Source organism: Sebastes umbrosus, chromosome 2 (assembly GCF_015220745.1).
Source record: "Sebastes umbrosus isolate fSebUmb1 chromosome 2, fSebUmb1.pri, whole genome shotgun sequence".
Classification (NCBI taxonomy): domain Eukaryota; kingdom Metazoa; phylum Chordata; class Actinopteri; order Perciformes; family Sebastidae; genus Sebastes; species Sebastes umbrosus.
Genome location: NC_051270.1, coordinates 36,265,473 through 36,277,867, shown reverse-complemented (window position 1 = coordinate 36,277,867; position 12,395 = coordinate 36,265,473). Strand labels below are relative to the sequence as shown.

The following is a 12,395-nucleotide window of genomic DNA, read 5'->3' as shown; positions in this document are numbered from 1 at the left end:
TGCTAAATTATATGCTAAATATTTAATAATAAACAATCAGCCACACGCCTCCAATTTCTGATCAAGTGGGATTCATCATTCAGCACACCTGTGAGAGCACATCTGGATGGTGAAGAACATTGGGTGAATCTGGAGCTGACTTCTCTTATTATTTCTCTTAACAATAAATTATGAGAAAATATAAGAGAAATTCAACAGAATCTTGCTGCATGAGGCCCAATGATTATGTCCCAGATACTTACATTTTCACCATATATACCATTATTTTAGCTTACTTTTGATGTTAGGACAAATAGCTGCAACTAAACAGGTTGCTTACAAAACAATAATTGACTTTTGTGAATCCAAGCTGACCACAGCTGCTATCTCCTTCAAAACTATAGGCCGTATGTTAATACTCAAAAGGTTTCAGAAACTAGGTTTTCAGGGTCAGCTTTTCCTAGAAAAGGAACCTTGTTTTCAGGTTGACCACTATGGATCCCTGAGTTTATTTAACAAGGTTTGAAATGGTTTCGTTAGTCAAAGACTTACAAACATTCCACTTCTAATACTTCAGCTGAAGTTAAAACGTACGATACATACGATATATCCTAGCTAAGTAGCCTGATGTTGGACAGTCAGATGTGATATTCAAAAATATAGAATATTATACACATACCAACTAGAAAGGAACGCTGTAACAAAGCCCCTGCTTTCAGGCATGCATGGATAATGTCTCGCACCATCATATGATCTTTCAGTGCACAGAGATGCTGCTATTCACATGACTGCATTATTTTTATGCATTTATCAGCCTGAGGTCTTCAACAGCAGCTGTAACTCCACGCTGCCAACTGGAGTGTGACTGTTATGGGGAAACATGAAGAAATGGAGTGTTTTCTGCTCTACATAAAAAAAAAAAGAAGAAAAAAAAAAACTCCCTGCATATTTTAAAAAATGGAACGTTTCCACACTGGTTTGTCAGATGATCAGTAAACATTTGAACCCACTAAACTCTGTTATTGCCAGCAACTTGGTAAAATTCTTAAATTTCTATTGATGATTTATTGCTAATAACACATTGAAATAAAACTTTTCTTAGCCACGTTTCCCCATTGAATGCCGGTGAGGCACACACATTATTTTTAAAATGTTCAACTGATTTCAGCAATTTGTAACCACTAGGGGTGTAGGAAAATATTGCAAATATCGAGTATCGCGATATGTTTTAATTTTTAAGTAATAGTTTAAATGCAAAGATTAACTCAGACAATACTTTATTTCATTTGCAAAGATGTACTCCCTCTTAGTGTATGCGCCCTCTCAGAGTAGTGCTATGATGTTGGATGTTACAGGGAGTGTGATAAATGCAGGATTGTTCCGATTGCTTAAAAATGTATCCAGATTTCATGCATATGGTGGTGTATTCTTTATACGACTGTTTTCCTAAAATTAGATTAAAAAATTGCAATATATCACCTCGGTTACAGTATCACAATATATCGCGATATATTGAATCGTAACCCCTGTATCATGATAAGTATCGTATCGCCAGAGCCACAGCCCTCGTAACCGCCAACAAGACCAACAAGAATCATATAGTGATTTTGAGTCGAATGACGAAATGATTGCTTGTTTTAATAATAATAATAATAATAATAATAATAATAATACATTTTATGTATAGAGCGCTTTTAATGAAACTCAAAGACACGTTACACAATTAAAATGGTCATCAATAAAAACATCATAACATATAAAACACACAAAATGAATCACAAATTAAAAGCAGTTCTAATAAGGTGAGTTTTTGAGTTGTGATTTTCAATGTGGAGGTTGGTGCAGTCTGTGATGTGTTTGTTTGAGGTGTAAAGACTGCTTTTACATGTAGGTGGTATAAAGGCCAGATTGAATGGGGGTTGAGTTGATTGCTAAGGTCTGGAGACGTGGCAAGAACTCTGACAGAGCAACAGATATGAACATTCGGACACACCAATGTGACCCCGGAGACATTATTTGAACTACTTATTAGAACATTTAATTCATTATGAACATTGAACATTATAATAATGTACGTTCTCACCTCTGAATAACTATCTTTAGACAATATGCGTGAACTGTGTATTTGTTTACGACTTGTCCGAAGGAATATATAAAGTTTATAGAAATATAAGATATAAATTATAATAAGATATAATTATAAAAATATAATATATATATATATATATATATATATAATATTTTATATTATATAAATAAATATATAATATAAAATATAATAATTATAATATGTAATAATAAAGATAAAGATATATAAAGTATCACATTTCATTTGAAAGTATGAAGCATAATGAATATTTGCCAAAAGTATTATTTAAACTATCCATCTACGTTTAACATAATTTTGTTATAACAGTTGGATAAACAAAAAAGTTTCTTTTTTTTTTAACTAACGCTCTACCTTTGTGTAAGTAATCTCTGTTGATTGTATTGTATATTTAGTTTGTACTTTGTACATACTATACTATGCAACCATGGTCCTGAGTCAATAAGTTATATTCTCTGACTGCTTGTGTGATGCGTTGAGCAAAATGATATTCAATACGGCTAAAACGACATATGTTTTCAGTCACGGTGCAACATTTAGTAGGGATGATGAGGTTCTTCCTCACCTGTAGACGGCTCTGTGGCTCTGATCCCTCTCCTCTCCGTTTATGAGACACGAGTACAAGCCAAAGGACTCTGCACCTTGAAAACCACAGAAGAAGAAAAGAGAGAATTATGTAAATGATACGGTGTGGAGTGCCAGCAAAATAGATGATTGGCATTGCCTTCTAATTGCAACAAAAAGTCCCAATCATATACAAACAGAAAACACAATTAGTGCTCATTGTGTATACATTAAAGCACATATGCATTCTCTAGGAGCCATTAATCACACCATAATGAGGCGTGAAACAGATGAGCATTGTGTATTTCTACCTACATTCCCCTGAGACATCCGTCACCCTCTCCTGCACTGCTCAGATTAACCGCGTTGGTGTTTTTGTAATGAGTCTGTGAAACACATGGACGCCATCCAAGAGGACAGCGAGGACTATTAGAGGAAATTACCACACATACATTATAGACGAAGCTCGGTCCGTCTCTTACATGACTCCTCCCTCCTGCCCACTACTGCTGGCTGCTTACATACACACGGTGGGAGTCGGCCTAATGAAGGTTAATCCTACAATCCTCCATCAAAGGACTCCATCCTGTCCCTCCTCGTCCCTCGGTCCCAGATGCAGCCTCGGGAAAGCAGCAAATCTTGGAAGAAAACTGAGAGTAGCTGTTTCTTTAAGGACATGGACACAGCCTGCTCCTCATCTCTGCTTGAGGCTTGCTGCTCGAGGTGCTACTAGCATGCATGCATCAATTTTGATAGGCGCACAATGCTGAATTGGGAGTAATCTTTTCATAATACAGCTCGCAGAGTCCTGTTTGAAAAGACTTGTGTATCAAACACTGGTGGCAAAAATACACACCTTGAGCTGCTACTCTTTAGAGGGCTTATCGGGTCACGTTTTAAAGGGGACATATCATGCTCATTCTCAGGCTCATACTTGTGCTTTGGGTTTCTACTAAAACATGTTTACATGCTTTAATGTTCAAAAAACATATTTGTTTCTCATCCTGTCTGTCTGACTATACCTGTATTTACCCTCTGCCGAAAACGCTCTGTTTTAGCGCCTGCTCTGATTGGCTTAGGAGAAAAATATGGTGCAACTTTGCAAAGGTAGTTCTCAAGCTGTGGCTGGAGATACTCCGATGGGGGGGGGCAGTATATTCTAATGCAGGCTGGCCTCATACACCATTCATTGCTATACCTATGAAAAGCAATGCACTGTAATTCATATATATCCCAAAAAAATTAATTGTGTGTGTAATTCATGTAATCATGAACCAGGAAATGTAAAGAGCAGCGAACGCCAAATAGGAAGGAAGTCGGGGTGGATGGATGGGTCAAAAAATACTGGACTTTCGCATAAGAAGACCGGCGTTCATGTCCCGTGTGAAACCAAAAGTCAACGTTGATTGATTTATCACATAAATTATAAAAAAAGGAGGAATAACTTTTTCGTAAGATATCATACGAACCGTTGTATGAGAATACGTTGTCTAATGAGCCTGTGTGTGACATGGGAAAGGGAGCCAAATCTGAATGGCTTGTTGAATCACATGTTTTCTGATCTATCTGTCTTATTTCACAGTTTGTGGGTTGGTAGGCTCTCCAGATGCACCCAAATGTATGTGCACAAGCACTGAAAAAAGTGAGTTTTTCATGTTACGTCCCCTTTAATACAGAACACTAAAGAAGATGGTAAATAAAATCTTCAGGACTATAACTTGAAGCAGTCAAAATACACGTGGTGGCGACAAAATATTTAGCAGATTCAGCTGAATGTCAATACAGAAAAAATATAATTTATAAAGCCACTCACTGCCTGTGTCATTGCTTCTTTTCTTCCTCAGTCCTTCCAAACAGCCTCTCTAGGACTGCCATTGTTTTAATGTCTAGTATACGACTCAACTAACTCGTTTTTCAAAATGTGTGATCGGTCTGGACAACAGAAGGGGAAGAGAAAGGCAAACACAAGCTGCTTTTTGGCTCAGTGTCCCTCCACCCAGCACGCCACCTAAATGTCCTGCTGGGTTTCTGCCCTGAACGTGCTGCTGTCAGAATGCTGATAACGATATCAACAAAGCAGCAAAGACTGCAGCTTTCATTTACAACACTTAACAAGCTGTGCTGGGTATTGTGGCCGAAATTAGTACAACTTTCAAGTAAATCACATGTTCACACTGGTATGATAAAACAAAAATGTTCAAATACTATTCCTCAATCAGTTTCAGATGTGATTCTACGAAACAAAGTTAAATCTACAGTCACAATCTCCAGAGTAACATGTCATGATGGATGATGATCTGTGCTGTACGAGAATATTCCAGCTCCTGAACATCTCTGTGGCTTTGCATCATCAGCCACATCGCTTTAAGCCTTTTCCCACCACGCTGCCAGATCAGCCAGACAGCATTCACTGCTGGGTTACTCTCTGTTTTAAAAAGGGAATTACACAGAATAACAGCCTGCTGTATCGATGTGCTTCCTGGTTGTTTCACACATAATTCTGGTGGGAATTGGATGTTTTGTATCAAGAAATATCCATATTCTCAAAATGTAAAATCACGTCTCTGAGACAAAGAGGAGGGTGAGATGTTATTGTGAGCTATCTTGAAAAATATGAAGAAGAAAATACTGATGTTAAAAGAAGCTGTGATGTCACATAGGCGTTGTGAGGCTACCCCCCCATATGCAAACGAGTGTCTTAGTTTGCGTGTCTCTGCATGTCTTTACAGAACAAAAAACAAACCATACCCAAGCACTTCCCATTCTCATCACTTACACTTTTGATTGTTCTCTTGACCCTGCCCACAAACTCTGACAATTTAAATTTATAGTCGCCTTATTTGGCTTCATAATTATGACTAAAAACAAACCAAATGGCAATGACATTCATTTTAAAATCTTGTAATATTTTGCCTTTTTACCCTTTTTTGCTGGGCAATATGGCTGAACGTTTTGGCTATCACGGTTTTAAAGGTCCAGCGTGTAGCATTTCGAAGAATCTATTAGCAGAAATGGAATATAATATTTATAACTATGTTTTCATTATAGTGTATAATCACCTGAAACTATGAATCGTTGTGTTTTTGTTAGCTTAGAATGATCTGTTCATATCTACATAGGGAGAAGGTCCTCTTCACGGAGTCCGCCGCTGCACCCAACTGGACTGTTATCAGGCCATTAAATAGGTGTTGTCAGTCACTATAAGCACCATAGATGTGCGTCAGTAGGGGCCTATTATGTCTACTACATTGTTTAAGTGAAAGCGAAACTAAAAAAAAGCACGTTCTAACACGTAAAACTGAATGAAACGTTACGTTTTCGCACACAAACAAAACAGCTTCTTAAGGTTTAGGCAACAAAAACCCTTAGTTAGGTTTAGGGAAAAATATTTTGTTTTGACCTTTATAACTACGTTTCAAAAATGAAAGTGAAACTTAAGGCTTGTGAACACAAAGACAACTACAATTTGTTGGTTTCAAATGCGTTGTGTTTTGTGCCCCATCCATCGCCCCCGATGTCCACCGTATATGGAGTTTTTACGCTGTCTATATTACAGCGCCTGACTTCCGTTTCTGCTCCTGTCATAATTACTACGGTCACTAAAGGTCGTTGTTGTGTTCTTTTATACCTTCTTTCAGTGATCTACCATGTGCATGTATGATAAAACCTAATATTGGGTGTAGTAGGCCCCTATAGACCCACATGGTGCTTTAAGTGACTGATAACAGCTATTTAATAGCCTGACAACAGTCTAATTGGCTGGCCATGTTGTACCGCCATGTTTCTACAGTAGCCTAGAACGGACAAACCAAACACTGGCTCACATAACCGCAGTCTTGGAAAGGGAGGAGTGAGCAGAGGGGTACTCAGTTGGTTGCAATCTACAACCGCACCACTAGATGCCACCAAATTCTACACACTGTCCCTTTAATACTAATATTATGTCACATGTGGTTAATGTGTGCACGATGACCTATAAAATACTCAAATTGAAATATTATAGAAAAAAAAATCATGGCAGTGACTTACTGGAGGAGCGAGAGCGTCCGTTCATGAAGACGTTGAGGAACTTCTTAGAGAAGTGCAGGTCGACCTCTGGAGTGGAGTCTTCAGACAGACAAGCGGTCGCCTCTCTCCTCACTCCTCCTATCTCAATGCCGTCCTCGTCGTCCTCGTCTTCCTCCTCGTACTCCTCCCCGATGGCCGACTCGTAGGGAGAAGAGACGCAGTTGTCGTAGACGGTGGCCGAGTCGCTGTCGTCGCTGTAGCCTTGGTAACACTGCCGCAGGCTGACCAGTTCTAGCTGAGCGTGCTCGTCCACCACCAGCGTGTATTTGACCGAGTCATACGAAAGGCCGCTGGCCTCCGAGTTCATGGAAGTCCTTAGTGGGACTCTGTTGCCACCGCCGTCCCCCTTTCCTCCCCCCTTCCTCACCCTTCCGTCCATTATTATCCTGTCCACGTCCTCGTCCTCCCCGCAGTAGCTGTCGTCCGTGGCATCCACGTACTCCACCGACGATCCGGGTCTCAGCATGACCCCGGCCCCCGTTCCTGCCCCCTTCAGGCTGAGGTCTAGCGTGAGGGAGGAGCGAGCCATGGTGGGCGGCGTGATGAGGGACTCTACACAAGAAGCGTACGAAGGCGGGGGGATGTAGACCTCGTCCTCCTCATAGATGGAGGGGTTTGTCCGGTCTGGGAGGGGCTGGTAAGGAGGCGGGCCCTCTGTGTCGGAGCTGATGGACATGCGGCCCTGCTCGGTCTGCTGTGAGAGGAAAGGCCGGTCCTGCGAGCTGGGGAGGTCTAGGGGGTCGGCGGAACGCTGCACGGGAGTCAGATAGATCTCCTCCGTGGGCTCCAGATGAACGTCCGTGTGGTAGCGGATCCTCTCCCGGTGGTTCCCGCCTCCATCCGCCTTCCCCGCCGGGTATAAGGGAGCTGGCGTGTAGTTCTGCGGCGGGGGTGGCGCGGGCGGCTTCTCCTGAAGCTTGGAGCGAGTCGCGGCCGTCGTAGACGAGCCGTGCGAGTGTCCCGAGGTGTGGCTGTGTCTGCAGGGGGCGTCGGTGGACGTCCCGCGGTCTTTGGTCTGCGCTCCCCCGCCCTGCACCGTGTCCTCGTCGCTGAGACAGCTGTGCTCGCGCGGAGGGGTGCGCTCACCTAGAGGGAGAGCACACGCAAGCAACGACACGCACGAACACACGCGCAGACACACAAGCACGCACAGAGGCCAGACACACGCACAGAGTAAATAGACGTGATGCAGAAAGGCAGACATGACAACGGACAAGCAAATGCACAAACGGACATGGAGGCAGACATGGCAACAAATGCACAAGAGGAAGATAAAGCAAAGCACAAACAGGAAGAGAGGAAAAAGTAGAAATGGTTAGGTAACGGATGTCAGGATTACGCAGCTAAATCCTTATTACTCATCAAATTCATAGTGCAGCCAGGAGAAGGCGATTGACGGGTTATGTCATAATCCATGGCCAGCAAATCCAGGCATGGCATTTTCACTGTGGATGATGCAGCACTGACATCTGAAGCCACAGGAGAGCAAATGGCAGGTGAGCTCTGTGTGAGTGTTTCAACAAAGTTCAGCATTTATAGAGCAGCGAGGCCAATTCAGGTAAATACTGAGACACTTCATTTTTGTCTCTCCTTGAAAGGAACTAAGGCTGGTATTTTTGCGAGATTGTTACTTAGCAATGCATCATCACAGACATTATTTGATGCCCAACAATTAACCCTCTTATCATATTCAAAAAGAACAAAAAAAACAGAAATTCCTTGTGTGGCTGCACTGACTTGTTCTGCATTGAATCACTTTGCAATTCAAATTTAGTAGAACTTTCTCAGATGACTAAAATGAGTCTTTGATGCTTGTGAGGCCGTGTGATGTAATTTGCTGGTTTGCATATGAATGGAACCAGTTGTGTTCATTAACAAATCTGCAGGTTTTATCACAGTAAGTCTGAAAAGTGTGAGTAAAAAAATAGCAGATATTGTGACTGTGGAAATAAAGACAAGCATAAACTGTCCAAGTATGGTTGGAAGCGTGCACTTGAGGCCAATACACAAATAAGCAGCTCCTGAAAAAAATATCCCATCTCAATTTTCTTCAATAGGCTCTTTTCACAGCAGCCATTTGGACATGGCATATTGCAGGGTAAACACAGGTGTAACTAATAACATTAATTATGGCCCTGGTATAGTGCATGCTGGCTCACTGGAATGGCTGTGACACACTTATTCATTTTATCAATTACACCTGTGTTGACCCTGCTATGAGATGTCTAAATGGCCGCTGTGAAAAGGGCATGTGGTGCCTACAAATGGGGTCGTGTTTACCGTGTTCACGAGAAGAGTCCGTATGAACGCCCCCCTCTTGTAGTATTCACGACTTCGTAAGTGGAAAGTTTCCGAAAGCTCACAGTTCACGAGTTGTGACATGTTTGTTGATGTTGTCAGAAATGGCAGAGGCGATGCAAGTTATTTTTTTGGTGCATAATAAGTGAACAAATTGTAGTTTTAGTCGTATATTGTTTTTCTTCGTAATTTTATAATATGTCTGAGGACACTGTCACCCACTTGCTAGCTTGCTAAATTGTTCACAAGTTGCATACACTCCTTTTCGCACAAAAAATATTTTGTTATTAATAATGTACAGTTCATTAATACCTTGAATCTAGGGCTGTAATTTTTACTGGTTTACTTTTTACATATTATTTGAATGTGCCACCCTTCTCTGAGATTGTGCCCCAGTCTGGGAAACTCATCAAAAATGTTCTAGACCCGCAAAATGGATATGTCATTAACATTGACCAGGACAAATATATATTATAGATTGGACAATTGAAATAATCTGGGATGTGTAGCATAAGGCAATGTCTAAGGTCAATACCCAGGTTTTTATTTTCTCATACAGTACTTCCAGTGTTTGCTTTTCATTTTACTGTCATTAAGAGCAACCTGCATGCGGTTGGATTGTCTTAACAAAGCTCTGTTTAGCTTCATTCACAATAATCTGTACACTGTACATTATCTGTTTCCTGTCATTTTACTGTAAAGTGGTTCAGTTGATAGTTAACCTGATTTACAGCACCTGTTTAAGAGAGGATTATGTTGTCCTTTTATATGGAGGTTGAGCTATCAAACAATGGTTATCCTGATTAAGATAAAACAATTTAATATATAAATGACATACAGACGTAGGCAAAGTTGTTGGTAACGTTCCGTTAAAGAGAGAAAAACCCACAATGGTCACTGAAATAACTTGAAACTGACAAAAGTAATAATAAATAAAAATTCACTGAAAATTAACTAATGCAAATCAGATATTGTTTTTGAATTATGGTTCAGCAGAATCATTTAAAAAAACAAACTAATGAAACTGGCCTAGACAAAAATGATGGTAACATTAACTTAATATTTTGTTGCACAACCTTTTGAGGCAATCACTGCAATCAAGTGATTTCTGTAACTCTCAATGAGACTTCTGCACCTGTTGACAGGTATGTTGGCCCACTCCTCGTGAGCAAACTGCTCCAGCTGTCTCAGGTTTGAAGGGTGCCTTCTCCAGACTGCATGTTTCAGCTCCTTCCACAGATGTTCAATAGGATTTCGATCAGGGCTCATAGAAGGCCACTTCAGAATAGTCCAATGTTTTGTTCTTAGCCATTCTTGGGTGTTTTTAGCTGTGTTTTGGGTCATTATCCTGTTTGAGGACCCATGACCTGCAACTGAGACCAAGCTTTCTGACACTGGGCAGCACATTTCGCTCCAGAATGCCTTGATAGTCTTGAGATTTCATTGTACCCTGCACAGATTCAAGACACCCTGTGCCAGATGCAACAAAGCAGCCCCATAACATAACCGAGCCTCCTCCATGTTTCACATTAGGTACAGTGTTCTTTTCTTTGGATGCTTCATTTTTGGTGTCCTCCTGGGTCGTCTTCCATTAAGTCCACTTTGGCTCAAACAGTGACGGATGGTGCGATCTGACACTGATGTACCTTGACCTTGGAGTTCACCTCTAATCTCTTTGGAAGTTGTTCTGGGCTCTTTGGTTACCATTCGTATTATCCGTCTCTTCAATATGTCATCAATTTTCCCCTTGCGGCCACGTCCAGGGAGGTAGGCTACAGTCCCACGGACCTTAAACTTCTGAATAATATGTGCAGCTGTAGTCACAGGAACATCAAGCTGCTTGGAGATGGTCTTATAGCCTTTACCTTTAACATGAAGGTCTATAATGTTCTTTCTGATCTCCTGAGACAACTCTCTCCTTAGCTTTCTGTGGTCCATGTTCAGTGTGGTACACACCATGATGCCAAACAGCACAGTGACTACTTTTCACCCTTTAAATAGGCAGACTGACTGATTACAAGTTTGAAGATACCTGTGATGCTAATTACAGGACACACCTTAGTTTAATATGTCCCTATGGTCACATTATTTTACATCTTTTCTAGGGGTACCATCATTTTTGTCCTGGCCAGTTTCATTAGTTTGTTTTTTAAAATGATTCTGTTGAACCACAATTCAAAAACAATATCTGATTTTCATTAGTTCATTTTCAGTAAATTTTTATTTATTATTACTTTTGTCAGTTTCAAGTTATTTCAGTGACCATTGTGGGTTTTTCTCTCTTTAACGGAACGTTACCAACAACTTTGCCTACGTCTGTATATAATACAAATGTTTTGTCATTGTTGTTTAATTTTGTTATCAAAGAAAACTAACCTTCCATTCCACTCAGGGGAGGCCCTGGTATTGTGCAGGCTGGAAAAGCTTGCTGGGACACTTAATGGAACTGAGCCATCACTAATGTTATCACTTTCAACTATATGCGTTTCCGACTACCATTTTAGAATGACACTGCAATAAATAACCCCTTAAGGCAACTCAACTGTTCATGCATGCCGTGACAATTTCACACTTGTCTTATTATGTTACTGTATGGAGCCAGGCTTCACAGTCAACTGTCAAACCTGTTGCATCGCTATATAAACAAGCACTGAACATAATGGATCAAAAACAAATGAAATGTTACCACTGAATCATTTTGAAAAAAGGTATAAGCTGCTCAGCTTTGATAGTTTTATCAAGTTTGCTTTTATCAAATTGATTTTTAAATGTGTGAACAATCTCGCCCCAGCTGTACTTTGTCCACATATCACAAAAATGAATACCAATAGAATAGCCATAGCGCAAAACAACCTTCGGTCAGTCATCTTTTTCAGTAAAAGGAAGACATTTTTGGAATGCCCTACCAACGGAAATAAAAATACAACCTTACCTGAAAAGGTTTAATGAAAAGACTGGCTGAAACTAAACCAAACCTGTAAAAACTGATTTCTGATTGGAAACATACATACTGTATGTAAATTGATTGTATTGTACGATTGTTTGTTGTACTATCTGATTTCATGTATGATATGGTATTACGTATTTTTATTTTTTCTTAAAAGCCTTACCAAGATCTTCAAATTAGCTACGGCAAGAAGTCCTATATACATTGCATTGGTTGCACTTTAATCAAGTGTGACAATGCCTACATGTATTGTCCCTGTCAAATAAATAAATAAATAAATAAATATATAAATAAATAAATAAATAAATAAAAATAAATAAATAAATAAATAAATAAATAAGACATGTCAAAATGTTTGCTGTGAAAAAGGTCCATTGGACAGATCATTCTAGTGCAGCCATCACATCATATTGTACAGACTGTAATCATTAT

General features: G+C 40.2%; 1 protein-coding gene across 2 annotated transcripts in view; it reads right to left on the bottom strand.

Moving 5' to 3' along the window:
- mapk8ip1b (mitogen-activated protein kinase 8 interacting protein 1b) overlaps positions 1-12,395 on the bottom strand; it is an 80,609-nt gene that overhangs the window by 15,385 nt on the left and 52,829 nt on the right. For both annotated transcript variants that reach the window (XM_037750370.1, XM_037750366.1), the window contains exons 5-6: positions 6,680-7,804; positions 2,652-2,727 (exon numbers count right to left, since the gene is read on the bottom strand). In XM_037750370.1, coding sequence (XP_037606298.1) covers positions 2,652-2,727; positions 6,680-7,804 — 1,201 coding nt within the window. The remainder of the gene's footprint in view (positions 1-2,651; positions 2,728-6,679; positions 7,805-12,395) is intronic.